The sequence below is a fragment of the Falco peregrinus genome, chromosome 8, assembly GCF_023634155.1.
Source record: "Falco peregrinus isolate bFalPer1 chromosome 8, bFalPer1.pri, whole genome shotgun sequence".
NCBI classification, from domain to species: domain Eukaryota; kingdom Metazoa; phylum Chordata; class Aves; order Falconiformes; family Falconidae; genus Falco; species Falco peregrinus.
The window spans coordinates 63186635-63208166 of NC_073728.1; the positions used below are offsets into that span (position 1 = coordinate 63186635).

The 21532-nt window shown below is 43.0% G+C and overlaps 1 protein-coding gene across 2 annotated transcripts in view; it reads left to right on the forward strand.

Moving 5' to 3' along the window:
* The window catches only part of FSTL4 (follistatin like 4), a 236531-nt gene that overhangs the window by 74259 nt on the left and 140740 nt on the right, over nucleotides 1-21532 (forward strand). For both annotated transcript variants that reach the window (XM_055813079.1, XM_055813080.1), the window contains exon 4: nucleotides 46-294. In XM_055813079.1, the coding sequence (XP_055669054.1) occupies nucleotides 46-294 (249 nt within the window). The remainder of the gene's footprint in view (nucleotides 1-45; nucleotides 295-21532) is intronic.

The following is a 21532-nucleotide window of genomic DNA, read 5'->3' on the forward strand; positions in this document are numbered from 1 at the left end:
TCTGTTAGGCAAATGTTGCTCACTGACGTTTTCTGCTCTTCCCAGTGCTTTATGGGCAGGATGGCCTGCATGCATCGTGTGAGAAGAAGTACTGTGGCCGGGGGAGTAAGTGTGTGGTGAACAAGGACACCAATCAGCCCGAGTGCAAATGCGTGGAAGACTGCAAGTCCAGCTACATGCCTGTGTGTGGATCTGATGGCAAATTTTATGAAAATCATTGTCAACTGCATCGAGCCTCTTGTCTGCAGAGGAAGAAAATCTACATTATCCACAGCAAGGACTGTTTTTTCAAAGGTAGGGCATCATTAAAAATAAATACTTCTGTAGAACTTTCATCACTCATCTTACCGTAATCCTGATAAATGGCCAAATGGTATGTTTTATTTCCAAGAGATAAATTTTTCAAGGATGGTTTATTCTAGGACACTGTAGAACATAAAACCATGTTTTATGCAGCTATTAAACCCCTGAATGTCATCACCACCCAAAATGTAATCAAAACAGGAACTGGTAAATAATTAACATCCCTGTATGCATTGTCTGCACTGTAGTTGTGCTGCTCAGTACTTTCAACCGCCAGTGTAATAACTTTTTACAATCAAATTCATTTGGAAAGGCTTTGAACAAGACAAAGACTGTAAGAAAAAGTATATGGTATTAACAAAAAGTTTGTTGCAAAACTGAGAAACAAAAACCTACTTAGGCAAATGACGTGGGCAAAGAAAAGGAACTGTTTAGATGAAATAAGAGGAGCAGGGAGTGGACTGCTGGAACCAAATTTTAAATAATTTTAAAGACAGTTCAGGTCAGTAGTGGGGTGTGTACACCTTCATCTGTTTTACTGGTTCAGTAGCAAATTGCATTATCATCCTTCTAACACGTCACCAAAGGGATGGAGTCCTGTGTCTTTTACATTAATATTTTGTGTGCCATGTACCATCCTGTCACAAATCAAGTAAGGATGCAGTAGCAGGAGTGTGTGATAAAATGCCAGGGAGTGGAATAAGTTGTAAATTATTTTACTTCTAATGAGAGATCTTACAAAGGCCTCACTAGACTCTATCTTGAGAACTTATTGTCAGATATGACTCCATATAACTATAGAAGGATTTGAGTGGGTTGTTGCAAATATATCCAGTGCCATTTATGTGACCAAATATGAAAATAATTCCTTTATCTTCAGCTCATGGGACACTTGAGCCCCTGAGGAGCTTGGCTATATACAGAGCTATCCATCACAGGTTCTCGTTTACTAACATGATGCTAGAAGAGCCTATTTAAGAAACAGGAGCCCATTCAAAGAGTATTATTAATATATCCTCGTGATACCCTTTGCAGATAGAAGAACATTACTGTCCTCCTGCCTTGGAGGAGGCCTGGAGACCAAGACCAGCCCAAAATTTCCAGAGCTACCTGGGCACGGCTTTGCACAGCATTGCGAAATCTTACTTATTTTGAAGTCTGGCAGCAGATGGGAGAGAGGAGCTGGTTGGAAGGCGGACTTGGTGAATGCCAGCTGAGCTGGGTTAATTTGTCACCTAGGTTTACCAAAGCAGGTCATTAGGTCTAGGACCAATGGACCATGTATGAAGTTAATCATGGGAAGGGGTCGCCTGAAGGCATATTTGGAGGGACAGCACCTGAGCAGGTCAAGGTGAAGAGGGATTTTTGCTTCTCACTGTAAAAAGGAGCATCTAAAAAGGATATTTGTGCCTTGCTCCTAGTGCTGGTGTTTCTGCCTTTGGGTATTGAGTCAGATCAGGGTGCAGATCTGGCTGGAAACTGCTTCCATCCCTGAATAAGATGCAGTTGGGACTGCAGCATGAGAAAACTCCCAAAGAAAGAGAAAATCTTCAGTTCTACAGGTGCTCAGCAGCCCCCTGACCCCACTCGATGGAGGGGGATTTCTCCCCCTGACTCCCCACGAAGTGTTTTCAGGTTTTTCATTCTTGTACGTAGCCCACCTTTTTTACAATGATGTTTCTGGCCAGGTTTTTATGCATCCCTTATCGCATATAGTGTTAAAGAAAATGAGTTCTCATTGCAGTAATCAGTGCCTCTGCAATGGCTGTATTATACCTAATGATACAATGTCATGCTTGAATACTTTCCTGAACACACCATGAAATGATGTCAGAAAGTAGTATTTTGGTGTCCCAGTTTAGAGTAACCCTTAAACTCTTGCCATGGAGCACTGCTCAGATCTGCTTTTCAGCAGAATAACAGCTTTGTGGAAGAGAAGAAAGAAACAACTCACTTCTCTTCCTGCATAAATAAAAAAGTACTTTACACCTCTGTACACGGAGATAAAACATTGGAGAAAACCCCTTATCTTAAGAGTGGGACTCCTTAGGAATATTTGGCTTCAGCCCTTGTTTCTGCCATGCGGTTCCTGAGTAACCTTCTGTGTACCTTTTTATTTCTTTACTTTAGCCTCCTGTTTGTAAATCAAGGGCGATAGTGTTTTCTTTTAAATAGAAAATTGTAGCAAGCAATTAAGCTACAGGTTTACAAGCCCCCTTATAAATGTAACATAAAGCATAAGACTTCATGACTGGAGAAAAATCGTAAAGGTGCAAAATATTATTTCAGCTGGATATTAGGTGCACATCTGTCAGTAGGTACATACTTTCTATTTGTTTTCTATCAAGTAGATAGTTTAATTATTTGAGTACAGTTAGGCTGATGAGTGGGCTGCTTCTTGGCTTTTTGTCCTAGTTGATGTGTTCAATTGAGACTTAAGACCCTCTGTAGAGCTGAGGGACACTGCAGATTGCATCTGTGTGCTCTGCCAGTTTACCCAGTTATCAGTGAGAAACTGGATGGCCTTAAAGTATGACAGAGATCAAATAGTCTTGATTCCGCTTCAGCTGAGCTAGGTCTATCCACAGTAAACTGATAACAAAGTAAACCGCGAAGATCTTGTTTTCTTTAGTGTATTTTGGGAAATGATTTTTTTGGGTCTCCTAACATATTCATCACATGTAAAGTGCTTTGTAAACACTGTCGTATAGCAAATACTTGTGTGTGACTAGAAGCATTGCTTAATTTGTGCTACCTCACTAGCATTTCATTCTCTACTAGCATTAGGAAGAGCAGAAGAGAGTGTGGCTCTGGGCAGGTGACTGATTTCTCCTTTGCCCAGCCTAGAATGAAATGGCTGCTTGAAACCTTGAGAGTCCAAGAAGTTAAAAAAAAAACAATAATAAATGTGGACGTTCAGATTCCCCCATGACATTACATGAAATTAATCCAGATTGCTCTCAAAGAGATGTGTAAAATCACTGAAACCTGCTGGGTGAGGGTGAGCCATGCAGAGACATAGGTGCTCTGCTGTCGGCAAACATGGGTCCATTGCATCAGCATTGTGTTCGTGAAAGATTTCACGGAGGGTGTCAGTCCTTGGTGTGCAGACTTTGGGCTGAGTTGGCCACCGCACCGGAGGCTTGGGCTGGTGAATGGACGTGACATCTGAGGTGGGTGCGTGTGGAAATGTGGGTGAAGCAATGAATGGTCCCAGCAAAAGAGATTTCCCCAGGCTTTGCCCTGCACCCGCTGGTGCAGCATAGTTTCCCAGTGATGCCATGCACAAAAATACAAATGCCATCCCTTTTTCTCAGTTGACAAAGCAGATGGTAATTAGGTGGAAAACTTCACTTGAGAGTTTGGAGCCCATAGGGAAATACCGTAAAGCAGAAGTCCTACATGCAGCGGTCTCAGGAGAAATGTCACTCTTGCTCGTAGCTGTTCAGAATCTTCTTGATCTGGTTGTCTTCACTGGTATGAAACATAGTTTGGTTTTCCCTTAAGGAAAATGATCTATTTAAGATTTTGCTACTGTGTGGCTGGTGGTTTGTTGTTTTTTTTTTTTTTATATATATATATATTTTCACTGTTTTGTGACCTTCCATAGTCATTTGATTTGAGTGTTGGTGATTTTGACTGGGTAATGAAATACATTAAGATAAAATGCTTTTGCTCTTTGCTGAAGAGGAGAGGAAAGAAGTTAGTCTTCCCCAAAAGCGCTCCCAATACCCATGAAAACCAGAAAGATATCTGTGCTCATAATGACAATTGTCCCACAGATGTCCAAAATGAGCAGTTGGCCTGGAAACGTTCCTATTTGAATAAATGCCTTGGATAATGCAGCTATATCATTTTAGCGCAGTGATTTGGACTATTCTTTGCTTCCCCATAGCAATAGTCCCCTTTTTTTAACTTCTATTCATTTTTCTTTCCTTTTGATTTTTTTTATACCCACTTGGTCTCTTCACTCATTTTCTCTCAATATTTTGAGAGCCAAGGAAAGCTGCACATACACTACTCGATACAGGTTTTCTTCCCTTACCTCCTTCCTTTCTCCAGAAACATTTGAGCAATGCATTTCTCTAGCAGTGTGCATACATCAGAGAAATTATTTCTGTTTAGAGCTGTGCTTTTCCATTTTCAGAATTTAGGAGTAATTTCCCCCTTCTTTCTGTCCCTTCCTCCTCTTTTCTGCAAGATCAGCAATCCTAAAGTGCCCCTGTTGGAGGAGAGCAGCCGTGTCGCTTGCCCAGGCTCATTCCCTGTTTTCTCTGGTTGTGACATCCTCCCTTTATCCAGGTGTATTGGATTTTTTAATAAAAAAACCTCCGCTTTTCTTGTCAGGCTGTATAGTGGCTTTGTATTGCAACTGGTCAGATTTAGTTTGTGCTCTGGCATGAATTCAATCCAACTTAGTTGACCAAATTCTTGAACTTTCCATTATGTAAATGTACCTGTGCCAATTACTTTATTCTTTTCTCATTCTCTCTCTCTCTCTTTTTTTCCTCCATTCAGTCCAACTTCTACTAAAGCTCTAGTTTTATGACATCTGACAGAATTTTATGTGGAGACATGGGGCACTATAAAAGCACGTTCACGTCTGGTATTCCAGTCCCATTTTCCTCCTTCCTCCTGTCTCTCCTGAAATGTCAGTAGCAATTTTTTCAGTAACTTGGTCTCAATGCTTAAAATATTTTTTCTTTTAAACAAATACACCGCAGTAATTTTCAGTCTCATACAAGGTCAATTCTTGCCTCTAATAACCATATTTTTGTACAGATTCTGTACAGAATTTGGAAATAAATACCTGTGGAAAACCACCTGCCTTTCTCCTCTGTTACACACATGGTCACACTGCTGTGTTCGAGCCTTTCACTGCTGCTGGCCACAGCGTTTCATGCCAGGAACTTTGTCTTCCAAAGCGTGGGTGCTGCTGTGCTGGGTTGTGCGTGCGTGTACACATACACGTGCAAGTGTGTATGCACACTGGAAGATGAGAATAATTTTTTCTCTCATGACATTTGGGCTGGAGTCCCTCTCCGATGGGGACAGGCAGGGAGAGTTGGGGTGGTTCAGCTGGAGAGGAGAAGGCTCCGGGGAGACCTTGCAGCAGCCTGCCAGTACCTAAAGGGGCTGACAAGCAAGCCGGGGAGGGGCTTTTTACAAGGGCATGTAGTGATGGGACAGGGGAGGATGGCTGTAAGCTGAAAGAGGGGAGATTTAGATTAGATATTAGGAAGAAATCCTTCCCTGTGAGGGCGGCGAGGCGCTGGCACGGGCTGCCCAGAGCAGCTGTGGGTGCCCCATCCCTGGCAGTGCCCGAGGCCAGGCTGGACGGGGCTGGGGGCAGCCTGGGCAGGTGGCCGGTGTCCCTGCCCGTGGCAGGGGGTGGAACTGCGTGGTCTTTAAGGTCCCTTCTGTCCCAAACCATTCTATGAATCTGTAGCATTTACATGTGTGTAGCATAGAGAGTGGAGCCTGGTTCTGCATGGGATGAGAATGAGAAACAAAGGGAAAAGCTGAAATGAGAAGTTCAGCCTGAATGTAAGGAGAAGGTTTTCCCATGAGGACAGCTGAGTGGTGGGGCAGGCTGCCCAGGTGCCACCTTCATCTCTGGGGGCTTTCAGGATGTGGCTGGAAACAGCCCTGAGTGACCCGGTGTGACCCTGCACTAGATGTGTCCATGGGGAGACCTCTTCCAGCGTGTATCACCCCAGGGTCACTCCAGTTCATGGCCTTAAATGGCATCTTTCATTTTCAACTTGTTTATCTTTCCTCCAGTTCCAAAAAGTTTCTTTCTAATGATGGAAAATTATCATTTTCTCCATGTCGACAGAAAGTTTGCTGTGCTTGAACGTAAATAAATTACAAACTTGGAAAAAACCTGTAAGTAGGATAATAACTCATGCAACGTATCGCTGCAGTAATCTTGAGTAGCTATGAATTCAGCCTCAGGTGGTGGTGGTTTGTTTCCCCTTTATTTGTTGTCCATGTGCTAGTTTGGTGCTTTGTTACTTCCAGAAGTAATTTGTTCTAGAGAACAGCATTTCAAAACATCTCTGAGAAGGTGTTGAATGTTTTGCTCATTTAGTGCCTGCAAAACAGGCAAACCCGCTCTGTCGGCTGGTTTGCAGACTGCAAAGAAATCTGCTCCATTTAACACACTCTATCTTTCCAGCTGGAAAAAAAATCTGAGTGTGAACTAATGGCAGATTTCCCAGCTGGCAATTAATATTTGCCGATTTAACTTTGCAACACTGCTGACAGGCTGCTTCCGTGGCAGCGAGATGGATTCAGAGCTGTTGGGAGGCATGCAATTAATCCCTCTGGGGAGGAGGCTGGGGTCTTTGACATGTAGGTCTGGCCTATAATGATCATTTTGCTGTCCAATGTAAATATATTAGGAGTGTCAAATGTTATAAAGAGAGATAAGTGCTATATATAATGGAGGTATGTGTTTGCTCTCAGTAGAGCTGATACAGTTCTCATATACTGAATGCTTCAGGACTCTGAATGCCAAAGGGATTCCTTACTATTCCCGTGCTGCCTTTTCAGCTCCCTCCACTGAGTCTTTTGGGGGGAGGGATCAATTTTACCTGGCTTTTCAGGCTGAATCCTCTTAAATGTGATTGACAGCTTAACTCCTTATAAACAGATTGCATCAACCTTTGGGGTAAATTATGGAAATTCCATTGATTTATGTGAGGATGCAAACATGAGACAGTCTGCTGCTAGCTTTGGTAATAGGAATTTTGTAAGAGTACGTGCATGGTCTTTAAGAACGTTTTCCATTTTAAAAGACCTTTGTTCACATTATGAAATTGATGGAAGGGAAATCTTGGTCTCATAAGAGCCAGCAGTGAAACTCTCCCTGATATAGTTGAGCTTTTATTGGAAATTAAATGCCAATAACAAGAGAGCATGGAAAGTTTAAGTGTACGAAAAAGAGTCAAAATTAGAAAGGGTTCAAAGGAAGTCCTACAAAAAGTCCCCAAAGAAGAAATGCCTGTAAAATTAAAAAAAAAAAAAAAGTCGTGGAGACCTAATTCATATTAGTAATAAGAAGCCTTTTCTGGGAGCCTCATGGCCATAATGGTAATCCTGCATGTTCACAGGCAGGTGGGACTGGAGCACTGCAAGGGACATTAAATTTGACATAGTCAATCAAAGGTGAATTATGTCCACTGTAACGCCTTGCAGTGGTGCTGTTACCTGCTTCTGCTTCGCCAAAAACAAATCTCTGTGTCCCTGATACTGCAGCTCTGCATAGACTGGTGACACATTTCAGACATGGTCAGTAAAGCTGAAATGGGGGAAAACGTACTGTGGATGAAGCTAGTGGAAAAAGTGGTATTATCTAAAGTGATCCCTATCCAGCATTCCTGGTGGTTTTATAGCTCCAATTTGAGGCAATGGCTGTTCAGGGAGTGCAGGAGTAACTGTAATGTGGCCTTTTGTTTTTAATGTGAAATTGTGTAAAGTTTGTTTTTTACAGTGATCATGACTGAGGCCCCCATGAACAGTTTTTATTTGGTGACTGTTATCTGTTTCATCTTATTTAAGGACCAGTCTATTAATCTTCTCCAGTTGCTGGTCTTGATGTGCATGGCCATAGTATCTCTCATAAAACCAAATGGCTTTGTATTATGTATCAAATAGCGAACAAAAAAAATTAAAGAATATTTCAGCAGTAGTATTAACATAATCAGAATTGTTCTTTCAAATGTCTTTCCCTCTTATAATTCAGAGTGTGCTGGTTGAGCTGCATTCACCAGAGCCTAGAGTTAATGAGATATGCAGCCTGTCTGCCTTGCTGGAGGACCACGCCAGCATCAAGCACTGTTTGGGAGTTCCTGCTCTGCGTGAACATAAAGGAGGGTATGATAGGTGGTTAAGAAAGAGGTTTAAAGATGTTTACACATTGAAATAGAAAAGCTCAGCCCAAAACTCCATGGCTTGGAGGAAGACAGTGGTAGCATGAGATGGTCTCAGTTTAAAGCAGCAAGAGTTGCAGCTTGATATTGTTGAGGGCAGAGAAATGAGATCCAGCTCGTTGTTCTTGAGGGTGGCATCTGCTCAGGCGGCTCAAAGCCTGGCACTGGTAAACCTTCAGGGCAGTCATTTCAGGAGAGCTGAGGGGTGATGATGAAGCTTCTTTTGTTGCATAGCCTTAGCAGTTGTGATGGGGAATGAAAGCAGGAGAGGACAGAGGACTGAGAATCCAAGTAAAGGATACGGGCAGGGACAGAGGGGGTGCCTTGCGTTTACTGGTCGGAGTTCCTATGCAAGCTTGTGTACTGCCGCCTACAGCAGTCAGGGTGTCAGGGGATGGCTTTCTTTCATTTTTACCTGGTTTTATGTGCTGTTTGCATCCAAGACATGTTTGTTGTGATTGGATGGCAGTCTGGACTCACTGCATCCACCTCACTTCTCTGCACATCAGGATGGTATTTCTTGTACATGAATTTGTGAGCTTAAACCTTACTTAAATATTGAAGAGCCCTGTGTAGGAAACATTAAAGAAAACTTTTGCTTTTTCATTTCATTGAATTGAATACTTGCTCTCACTGTTCTATCAGCAATTTTCCAAACCACTCTAGGTGATGAATAAATTGGAGAAATGCCAGCAGAGTGGGCACAATATTATGAAGTCATGATTAAAAAGTAACACATTTACTGAGTCTCTGCATTTCTGAATTTCATAATTGTGAAAAAAGCTTGGATGCTCATAAGTTTGCCTGCTGTTTTTTCCCAAATGTTGTTAGTCTGGTAAAAGATACTGCCTTTCCTTGTAAAACCTGTGCGTGTTTGAGTTCTTAGACCATCATGGTTGCACCAACAGGACTACAACATCACCACTTTTATTCCCTCCCTCCCTTCCCCCCCCCCCCCCTTATGTCTTATTTCTTTTTCAACTCTTCTGTTGCTTCTGCAGTAATTTGAAGGATTTCTCATGCATCAAATGTTATGAAAGTATAATTGTGTCAAGCTCTAAGTTTCAGAATGCAATTTCCTGAGGGGTGCTCGTGGGGAGAGGACTCTCCCTTGGGGCACACACACGGACAGTGTTTACATAGCAAAATGTCAGGCTACCGCGCTGCTGGCAAAGCACTCGCTGTCGCCTGCAGTTTTCTATTGCCTCTGACTGGAGGCGCTGGTGAAATGGGTGATCTGAGCGTACCCGAGTGTTGTGAAGGGTTGAACCTGATTCCGGATAATCTGTGGCTGCACTCAGCTTTGCATACAGACTTCTACTCAATATCCTAATGAAAGGATATTTAGATTAAAGTTTGATTTAGTTGTTTATGGGGCTTGTATCAAAAATGAATGGAATCAAACAACCTTATGGTTGGACTCGATGATCTTAAAGGTCTTTTCCAACCTAAATGATTCCATGAAGTGTCTACATCCATGGTTTTCCCAGTGTAAGGGCAGGATGACACATGGCGTATTCTACCCAAGCAATCTCAAGTGAAGTAAAACAAATATTGCATCAAGATTTCCTATTGCTGTTTAATTTAAGTGTTTTCTGTGTTGGAAAACCTTCAAATTTCAGCGCTGAACTGCAGTAATTCAGCATTATTGGAATGTTCAAGTGCTTCTGCCTAGAAGAACATCAGGTGGAAACTCAGGATGCTGGTTCAAGAGAGGGGTAATTTATGTATGTGCAAAATGTCACCTATGGAGAATATATATTAAGGCTTCATTTCCTTGTGACCACAAAGAACAAAATATTTCTCTATGCTGGGAGGTTTATGTGAGAGGAAGAGGAGGGAGCCTGGACCTTGGAGCATGGAGTTACCACATCAGATGCACAGCATGGTTAATACCGTTGCATGTAAAGAGTATCCTATATTGTAATTTTTCTCGCAGATTGGGGTTTCTCCCCAGGGCTGGTTGCCTTTCCCAACAGCCACTGCAGTTCTGCAAGGAACCAAGTCCCAGTCTGGTATGAAATCGCTGCTGCAAAAAAGGCCAAGTGATTTGAGCAGATTTCCTGTGAGCCATTGTTAGACTGAAAATTTAAACCAGGAATGTCATCTTTTCCTCTGATTAAAAAATGCTGGGAATGTTTCCTAAAAATTTTGGTTCTTTCAGAATTAGGTGTGTTGGCCAGTTGGTGGCCACAGGAATCGGGAGCTGAGCTCTTTAATGCTCTTGTGACACTTGCCTTCATTTCTCTAAAATAAGTAAATTGTGTTCAGAGAAAAATTACTGTCTTAATTAAGGGCCACACATGTCACCTTTTGAGAGGATAATGTGCAGTTTGGTGCCGGGTGACTCTCCATGGGACAGCTCCAGCTCTGCGCTGTGACAGAGGCTAGGGAAAACCTTAATTAAATAAAAAGAAACAACAAACCCTGAGAGAGACCAAGAGATTGCTTTAAAAATAAACCAGGAAAGGTTAAAAGGTAGAGATGAGCATTAAAGATTAAGATGATGAGATCGTGATAAAGGATGCTTGCTGGAAACTGAATGGAGGAAAACAAATGCACAGAATAAATTTTAGGGCTAGGGGAGACTCAGGCAAGGAGGTTTAGAAGTGCTTTACAGATGAAAAGGACTGACACTTGAGAATAGTTGATTAAAAGCTATTCAGCACAAATGCTAATTTTTCTGGGTGCTCAGTATAAAAATCCATGGAGCAAATTGAAATTCTGAGTGCTGGGGAATACCAAGAGGCTGGATACTGCAGATTCAATTAAGTGGCTGCAAGGAAAAAAGCCAGTGCCGCTTCCACCAGCCTTTGCTCCCTTCCTGCCTCTCCGCTCTAGGATTTAACAGGCACTTTTTACTAATACACTTGAGAAGGCTGAATCCTACTGGAGGTGTCGTGAAGGCAGAGCAATACTATTTAAAATAAGCACTCTGCCAGAGCTCTGCAGCATGAGGTACTGATAAAGCCCTTTGTAATTCCCTGGTTGCTTTTTTGCATATTGTGTTGAAGCTGTATTCTCGTTGGAGGCGCACGAAGTGCCAGCAGTGAGGTTATCTGCCTTCCCTTGCCCACGTGAAATGAAACTGTTCCCATGAACGTTAAAACTTGACATAGTAAGCTAATGACTGATGTGCAGATTTGGTCTATCTGCTAGTGACTTGAAGACTCTTTCAGTAGAAACTTTTTCTTGTCTCTTTTTCTTTTCTTCTGGTAAAAAGCTGAGTCACAGAGAGGAATTTCAGTCATAAACTGCATAGTTAGAAGTGCAGCCACTGCCACGTTTGTATAGGGGGTGGGTGCTGTGGTGGCAGCAGGATTTGTGCCCCATCCCTTCACCCACTGCCGATTTGGGTGGTCACTGTGCAGTACAGGGATGCGGCATCCAGCCATGGCTCATGGAGTGGCAGGTACCAATCGCCTGGCTGCTTTGTGTGAATTAGCGCCGATGCTGTCACTGGCACCTTCCTGTGGGGTCTGCTCAGCTGCTGAAGTGTACATGTGAATCCCATTACCTCTAATTGAGCAGGGATCAATTGCAAATTAAGGAGTAAGAGGAAGGTTTTCGGGTGACATTTAAGTGGGAGGCTTTTACTGATAATATTTTGCATTTTCCGTCAAAGTGTCCTGGAATGCTTCACAAAGATCAGTGAATTAAACTTCACGACACCCTTGCATGCCAGGAAAATAGTAATCCACCCATTACAGGGGAAGAATTACTGTCTAGAAGAGAGCCAGCGACTTCCTCAAGGTCATAGAAATGACTGTCAGAGCCCTTGTTAAATCATCCCAAGTTTAGGCTCCCTGCCCCTGTGAAATCCTATGGCATGTGCTGTTTTTCCTATAGGTTTTGCAGGAGTGAAGGACTGGTTATGGCTGCTGAATGCAGAATCCCTGCGCCCAAGCAGAGATGCAACAGGCTGTGGTCAGTAGGGGTGTGATTGTGGCACATGATGTCTGTAAACATGGAGTTGTGCTGTCCTTGGCACGTAGAACAGCAAGTTCTGAAGCCCATCCAGCTGCTGTACTTGCATAATGAGTTTTGCCCCGTGTTCAGGTTTGGAGCTCTGGAAGGGAAAGGAAAGTTTGCAGTTTTGCAAATACCATCACGGTCTCCTCGTCTTGTAATGATCTTGCTGAACAAAAAATATCGCCACAGTAATGAACTCGTGTGATGGAGAAAACGACAGCTCGCTCCTCTTCTGCTCTTTCAGTTAATTCAGAGGAGGAAGGAACAGCACAACGTTGGAGTGAGGAACTTGATCACTTGCAATTATACCTAAATGTAGCTTTCATAGTAAAAAGCATATTGGTGTGACAAATGTGAAGGCAGGCGTTGGTTTTCCTTTTGAGTGAGGGTTGTTTTCACTGCAAACAGTCTGATGGGCTGAAGAAAGGCTCACCTGTGTGAGGTTCACCATGTAAGATGTGTGGGGTTGGTCTCTTCCTGCAGTGATGGCAGCCTGTTGTCAGGGTCTCTCAGAGTTTACCTCTTTCCTCCTTGCTCACTTTTTGTCTGCCACACTGGCAATTTAGTTGAGAATTCAGCAAAGCAGCTTTTTTTTTTTTTTCAGGATTAATGCAGGGAATTTTATTTTTTAAATTATTGCAGAGCAGCATCTGAAATTTTAGTGGGCTTTTATTTATTTATCCTGCTCCAGAGGGTTGTGATCAAGATGTAGCAGAGCTGAAGGGAAAGAATTCAAGCGCATCCAAAATACACGAGGGGCTTTGTTTTGCTGTTAGAGCTCAGCAAGGCTTTGCCACGGCAGCATCGCCGCAGCTTGCTGGGGTGGTGTTGTGCTGGGGTTTGGAGAGGTGGTGGTGGCCTGGTGCTGCCCTGGTTCCTCTCTGGGGGGCTTTGGGCACACACAAGGACCCTCCACTTCTGGGGACCCTTCTCCTGTGCTGGCCGGTCTCCTCACCCAAGATTTTCCAGTGGAAGCCACGATGCCAAATGCCAGGCATTACTACAGGGCTTTTTCTTCCCCCCTGTTAAATCTAGAGCAAGCCAAATAATGTGAAAACACTTGAGGTGAATATTTAGTTGTATTTTTGTATGTAAGCACTTTGGTTGTATCCACGGCCCTTCAGTTTGCTATTCATTAATATTTTAGCAAATTGGTTCCTGAATATTTGTAGAAAACGGAATTTAACTTCATATTTGCGGTTTCTTACTGTGGAAGCCCTATCTTGGTGCTCCTCCTGGAGGACCAACGTAGCCAATTAAAGCAAATCTTCTTTGGAAAGGTGATTCTCGGAACCTGCCCATGGATAAACTCAATCAAAGACCGATGGGCAGTGGAACCAGCTGTGTGTAGATAACCCTCGCCACAGCACCTGGGTGCCTTGCAGGTAAACTGTTAGCAATAGCAAAATGTGTTGCCAGCTCAAAGGAGCCTCTGATACTTGGCCTTTTTTTGGATCAGAGCTGTACTCAGGGTCTTCTAAGGCAAAGATTTAGAAATCATTTTTCTTTTGGGGGGTGTCTCATGTAATGCGAATGTTTTTGAGGGTGACTGGACTCTGGGTTCTGCTGTGTTCCTCTGGCTTGAGTTGTAAAACAGTCTAAAAGGAAATTGCCACGGTGGTATTTTCATATGGGCAATGTTTGAGTATTGATACTTGAATTTCAGAATAACATGGGGATAAACAATAAATAATCAAGTGCCATGAATACCCACTCGGCTCAGGGACTCCCGACCTGGGAACTCGCTGTGATGAAGGCTGTCGGTGCAGGACTGTGGGGTGGGCATTACATGTTGGGTCCTTCTGGGCACGGGTTTGAGGTGCTCCTGCCCAGAGGGTAGACACCTCTGTTCACTCAATGTAGAGGATCATCTCTGTCCCAAAGACTTTCCATGGTTTAATCTGTACAAACACATCACAGTGGTGCGTGGTGAGGGAGATCTTCTTTCCTATGGGCTTGATGCAGCTCTCCATCCATGGCTTCCCATTACTTTCCCGTCTGTTCCGTACAGTGGTTATCATTACGCTTCAGCCTCCTATAGGCACGTGAGCAATGTGGCTGTTTTCTGGAGAAAATTATTCATAAGAATAGTTACCCAGAAGCCGAAACCCAGGGGTCAACCTATGTGAATGCAGCAGGTACAACTCTGATAGCATTTCGGAAGAGCTCCGCATCCAACATGTACATGAGATTTGCAGCACATCTGGAAAACATCTGTCTTGGACTTATGATTTGGCATTGTCAAGCTTGGAGTCGTTGTGAAACAGGGCCTTGTGGAAAATGTTTAATACTTCTGGACACATTGTGTTTTGTTTTAATGGTAAAATAGCTTGTTAGGTCCAAACAAACTGGCAGAAAATCTTGCTGAAGCTGTACAGTGTGGAAGAAGTAAAAGGCTATTAAGACAAAAACCTCAGCCCCTCTGAACCCAGGAGATTTTGGCTGCAGTTTTGCTGGAACAGAACTGAAAGATAATGAAGGCATTTTGTGGCCCCACACTGGCTTTCAGCTGGGTTTTATTTTACATAATGAGTTGGTGAAAATCGGAGTGCGGTTACTTTGGGCTCTCTTCAGAAATGTGAACAGGTTGCAGGCTGCAGTTTTGGGCTCGTCAGTTATAGCTAATTCCTTCGGCTCTTTTAAAGCTGAAAGGCTGGCCTCCTTGTGCTTTGCAAGAGGTGGCGGGGGCACGAGCAGCGCGCGGGGCTTCTCCAGGCACAGCGAGCTCGGGGGAGCCACTGGAATCCTGCCCTTCCTGAGCAACTGCCTCCCAGATGCATCCCTGTTCTGGCCCAATTGGGGTTTTGGCAGATTTTAAGTCAGTTTTCACCAGTTTCTTAAGTTGACGGCAATTTTCTAATGGATAGAAATTATTCAAAGGGCTTCCTTTTGTGTTTTCATGAACACTGTTCTCTCTCTTTTTCTCTCTTTCTTCTTTTTTTCCCCTGCATTGGGCGGAGATGTTTCCATCATGTTATATGAACAGACATTAGTCTGTTTCCCAATTCTTTTCAGTTTGGTTGGAGAGCACGTGCTCTGGAACAGAGGAGGCCACGTCTATCTACTTAAGACTTCTTTACACTCTCACCTTTGTTTTGGAGGCTACAAAAAAGATCAAGAATTGGGGAAGTGTTTAAGAAATGCTTCGTTATCCTGTTTGATACTGTTATGGCCATGAAAGTGGATCGAGTTTGGAATGGTGTCTGGTCTGTACTGTCTTACGTACACCACTGAAAGTCTGTGGTGTAACCTAAGCTCTGGGAATGTGGTAGTATAACTTATTTTTCTTTACGTTAACGTGCATAAAATACTAAGAGTTATCTCAAAAGAACACTTGCCAATGGCCACCTAACTTAAGAAAGAACAGCCTTGAATCCCCAGATTTTGTCGTCTTCCTCCTCAGGCTTCAGAAAGAGCCATCATCCCCAATAAGGAGCTGGAGAACTCTGACATTTCAAAGTAATTAGGTAGAATTACTACATCTCTAGATATCTTTAACCTATATACTGACATTTCGTTCACATCATCTCATAACATTCAGTGGATCAGAAAACAGCCTAGAGCCACATCTGCAAAATGTTTCATGAAGTGTTTTGATCTGGGAATGCAAAATCTTTGTTTCATTTTCCTGTGGAATATTGTATTTCTCGTCTTTCTTTTTTAACTTCTGTGATTTTCCCCATTTATTTATTACTCTAATTTTCTCCTCCCTTTGGTCGCCCAGCAAACATTTCCATACTCTTGGTGCCAAGTGGTAGACTGCGGTGCTCTTGGGGAGGATTTTTTTAACTAAGCTTAAACTGGAGTCAGCCCATGGAAACTGCGGAGATCCTGGCTTGGATGCCTCTTTTAGTCTTATTTCAAATGTGTGCCTGCGTGCAGGGGCCATCAGTCGGGGCACAGAGCTCAGAATTGCTGCTGGAGCCATAGCTGCCAGGGAGGAATGAGAAACCACAAATGTAAATTGGAATAATAATAAAAAAAACCACCAAGTATGGTGCAGAGTAGAGGAGAGTATCTTTTGTGTCTTTAGTGGCAGCACTGGGTTGCTCAGGCTCTTCCGCATCTGCATCCCGCAGCATTAAAAACCCACAGTGACTTCACCCAAGTTCAGAAGCATACCTGATGGCAAAATATATCCGCCATCAATAAGTTAAAAGGAAACGTGAGTAGGATTGCAAATGTTTGCTTTTTAAAAAAGAAATATTGATACTGAGTTGAAATGTAGGAAGACCATTTTGTAGGGGCCTTGAAAGTTGTATTCAAATCTTGTAGATGGCTGTAACTTGTGTCTTTTGAATGATAGAGTTGGAAAACTTTCTAAAAACTCTTGGTCTAAGGAAGGTTAAAAAAAATCTAGCTTAGTGTGTTGAAGAAAATATTTTGAACTGTTGCAGAAATAATGTTCTAACTTACAGTCTTGGGCTGAATGAGTTTTTGAGTGAGTATGTGTTGTCTAAAGCCAAGCCAAGTGAGGTTTATCCCTATCGAGACATTTCTAATACTGAATAAACAGATTTATCTACAAATTATTTCCTATGATAAGTCCTGCCTTTATATGCTGCATGAAGTTTTGTGTGTTTCTAAGGGATGTGTTAGCACCTGAATTAATCTTTTTTTTAAAAAAGTTGACGCACACACCCCCCACCCCACACCCCACCCCTCCCCCCGACAACTATAAAGTGCTTAGCATTGATGTATATCTTCTACTCTGAGGTCAATGGTAAATAATGTGGAGTGAGGAAACCCCTGAGCACTTTGGAAGATGTTGGTCTTAATTTTTCTTTCATTATTGCATTTGCACTTGTTACAGTATGAAAAAAAAACCAACCCCCTGAATGTTTCATAATAAAAAGCACAGAATAAGTAAAAAGTTAGCTGTCAATTTATTGCCTTTATATTTCCACTGGTAGTTTACAATTCTGTTTAAGGAAAGCAGGAGCTCAGTGATGAAAATCACTTATTGTCAGTAAAGGCTGTTTGTAGGAGTTTAGCTCCTGTAACAGGTAGAATCTGGAAGCTTTGTTTTTTCCTCTGCATCTTAATGCTGTGAATTTTCCCCAAATTTTATTAGCAGTGAGGAGCCATGAAGATGACAGATGATCCAAATGGGTTTTTGTCAAGCCAGTGATAGGTGTGTTGCAGCTGCCTGCTCACCCTGACTCTATAAAAAGTCACTTTGCCACAGTCTTTGCTCTGTGTTGCTGATCGATACAGCAAAAGGTGCAGATAAATGGAAAAATAGATGTTGTTAGTGTAAAACAGGGAGGAGAATTGGCATGCCCTTTTTTTAGACTGACTTACACTTCCCTGTATATTGTTCATGCGATAAGGGATTGCTCAGCACTTTTGATCCAAGGGATCCGGGATCCAGTCCAGGGATCTGGCTGAGAGATGGACAGCCTGGCAGGCAGGTGGCATCAGGCATGCAGTGGAAGGCATGAAATAACAACAAAATAGGCTGTTTATTTTCTGTCTGGGCATTATCGGCCCGTTTTTAGCAGACTGTTTTGAAGAAGTTATAATTAATTGGGTATTTTAATTAGCTGCTGAATAGTTCCCTACTTGATTAATCTAATTACTTTATTTATGCTTTCTTCATCCAGGGGAGAGCCTGTGTCAGTGCTGATTGCAGCCTCCTAGGTCTGTACCACTGGAAAAAATCCATGGAAACTGGCTCTCCCTTCTGCTCCCTTATTTTTATTTTCAATTCTTTGTGTGGGTTTATGCACTATATTTTTTTTTCTTTGTAAATCTACTTATATGCATAAACTTGGGGAAAAAAAAAAAGTTTTCCAGAGCTGAGTGCTGTGAGCCTTTGCACACTGCTATGTTGAAGCCTACCAGCAAGCTAAAAAAGGTGCTTCTGTGCAGATTTGTACCCGCATTGCGCTCTGCTGGAAGGCCTGAGGGCACCCGGGGACTCGTACCATGGCTGGTTTTCTCTGGATGCTATTCCCAGGTCTGGTGGTCAAATGCTCCAAATGGTCACCAGCACAAGGAGGCAGGACAAGAGTCCCCTTGCTTCTGCTGAACCGAGGAGGTGCTGAGAAGATGCCGTACTTGGGTGGAAAACCAGTCAGGGGCTGGGCCAGGATGAGAAGCTTGAGCAGCATTTTAAGACGTGCACCTTGTGCTCTTAGCAAATCTCCTTTCAGTTGTTCTTGATTTTTGAAAAGGCCTAGAGCTGCCCACAGGAGGAGTTTGAATGGCTGATCCAGGAGAAATCGGCCCGTGTGAAATGGGGGTTGGTTTTGGAGACAGGTGAGGGCTGCGGCAGAGGTGATTTGTGAGCCTGAGCACCATCACTACAGCCTGTGGTCCCAGCAGCACCGTGTCACCCTGCCCTTCCCTGCAGCCCCCCCAACACAAGCTGTGTCTCATCTTCCAGGGGATGATGCTGTGATGCTGGGCAGAGACATCCAGCCTGGAGCAAGCCTGGGGAGAAGGTGGTGAAAAGTGGCATCCCCAACCAGCCGTGAGCTCGGGGCGGTTCTGGTCGCACCTGCAGACTCCCACAGTGCAAAGCACTTGGGCTGCTCTCCTCTACTTGTTGATATTACCATGCAGGCAAGGAAAAAAGTCTACAGAGAGCTCTCAGACAGGGGAGGCTGGGATTATAAAGCTTGTCTGGATATCTTCTGGGTATGAAAAATTAATTTAGATACTTACAGTCCTTCAGCTGAACTCTGTTCAATACGTTTTATGGTTTTATATATTGCGAAGCTCAGCAGCGTGTGATGAAATCTGCAATAATAACAAAAAAGCTTCAGCTTCCATCTAAAACTTACTTTTTGTGCACCATCCCCTGCGCTGCTGCTGTCCTGTGGAGTACAAGGATGAGTTGGGGGCGTAAGCGTTGGCTGGGCTATTTCCCAGACCGTAGACGTGCCCTGTGGCCAGCGGTCCTGTCTTCCTCAGCAGGTACGTCCTCATCCCCGATCTGGCAGTGCTTTACCCTGGGGAGCTGTGCCCCTTGCTAGGGCCTTCTGCCAGCTCCACTCATCCTCATGTTTTGCAGACTCTTGCACACCCGTGTGACATAATTCACTCAGAGGTGGTCATGTTTTCTCCGTTAATGTGTCTGAGACCGTCATCTATGTCTCTGCTGTGCATCCTGGGGCAGTCTAGAAGACGCTCCTGTCCCACTTTGCAGGTCCTCGGTCACCTCCATACATCGCTGTTTCCATGCACTACTGGAGATTGCATTTCCATTTTTTCTTGGAGCTGTTCAGTCCGTCTTACCAGATGGTCTTCTGCTATTTTAATACTTGTAAATAAATAAATAAATAAATAAATGCCAAGCTCTGAGTTCTGTGCATTAGCTTAGAAATTATAAAGTAGCCCAGGACTGATCAATAATAATTGATACAGGGGGTGGTCGTAGGCACACTGTAGTTAGCTATTACCATCAGACAAGGGTTTTAATCCTTAACTAAACAAGGAGCATTTAGGAGAATTTACTGCTGGGAGAGTGTATTCAGGTGAGGTACTGATGTTCAGAATTTCAATAAAGTATGAAATCCCTTTTAAGCCATAAAAAATGAAAAAGTGTGTGAAGGAGTGTAACTCATACCTTTTAATTTTAGTTCCTTGAAATAATTTCCCCTCAAAACACCACTGTAAATTAATAGCTCAGTATTCAAGCCTGTAGTTTTAAAACAAAATAAAATTAAAATGGTTAAAGAGCATAAAATAAGATTGAAAATTTGTGGAAAAATGCAGTTTATAAAAATCTTGGAGGATTTGTGTCAACGCAAGAAGGGATTCTCTCATGAATAAACTGTAATAATTTTTAAATAATTGCTGTTAACACTTTTGGTGACTACCTAAGTACATGATGGCATATGGTATGTCAGCATGAAGTGCTGATTTAGAGCTTGATATTATATACCAGTTTTCAAGCTGTTAGTTATAAACTAGAAGGAGCTTTATATAAGCAGACAGGTGGCAAGTGCTCAGCAGCTTGGCGGGCAGGTGGGATGCTGCGTGTGCTGCTTGCAGTGGAAAACCTGTGCTCTTTCTGCTACCTCGTTGGCCTCTTTTTCCTATCTCCCCATTTTTTCATCTCTTTTGCCACTCTCCCAGTGTTCTGTGCTTTGGTCCAGGAGCTCTGGCATCCCCAGCCCAGCAGGGGTTTTGAGGCACCTTTGGTATTATCAGTCGTCTTGGGGCAGAAATTGAAATTTCTTTGGATTTTGGGTGAGAGGGGAGAAGGGGGCACAGTCTCCTCTTATACCAAAGAAAAAAACTTCTAGAAGCTGCAGGTGAGCATTGCAAACCATGCCTGTAAATTTTGCTGTTCAGAATATGTCAGAAAGCAAGCACTTTTTCCTCCATGAGTTAGAAAGCTTTCATGCTTGAATAACCACTTTTTATGTCCTTTTTGTGTAATTTCTTTATGTGACAGTTGCAAATGAAGATGCTAATAGCTATCTTTTGAAGCTTTAGTAGCCAGCTTTAGAAAAGAAAAAACCTGGCAGTTTTCCTAGATCTCTGCCATCTGTTGGGGACAGACTTAAGAAGTACAAACTTGCATCTAATCTGTAATAAGAAAAAAAATAATGTCCAGGTAGGAAATCATTGTGATGCAGAGAAGGTGTGCAGAATAATGCCATATAGTGCAGCATGTTAAATGCAACTGGTTACTGAGAGGGACAGCTTCCAGTGGGTTCAAAACCACGTGGTTTGGGCAGAGCCCCCACAGACCGTGTACAAGTGTCTCAGGCCACTTCAGGACCTTCAGGGATTATTGTACATCCTGATGATTTGCAGAAACAATTTACGGAAATGCCTTCATCTACCAGAAGACAGATCCAAGATACTTGGAGTGGAGAAGGAAGAGGAGGCAATGTGGAGCATCATTTCGACTTTTTCCCAGGCTTCTGCTGGTGAAGCTGTCATCCAAAAAACAGTGGTCCCACTCTGATCTAATTAATATGGCCCCAAGTTCTTTCTCGTTGGTGCAAGAGGGAACTCGTTTTTCTTATGGTCAGGGCATGTGGAGATGAAGAGCATTGTGAGTTACCTTGCTGTATCTATTTGTGTACATAGCCTTGCAAATAGGAAGGTGTTTGTGAAGTCCCAGAGAATTCAGGTGAGTTTGTATCAGAAAGCCATGAGAAACTGCACCGAGGATGAAGTGGAGGAGCAGAGGGTATCTGATAAAACTTCTGGTTAGTGAGGACAGCGTGCAGCCAGCCGGCTGCTTCATGGAAGTTTAGAAAAAAGTTTCCTCCTTCCTTCCCTCCCCCCCCTCCTTTTTTTTTTTTTTTTTTGTTTTTTTTTTTTTTAGCTCAAGATGCTGCATTTATTTCTGG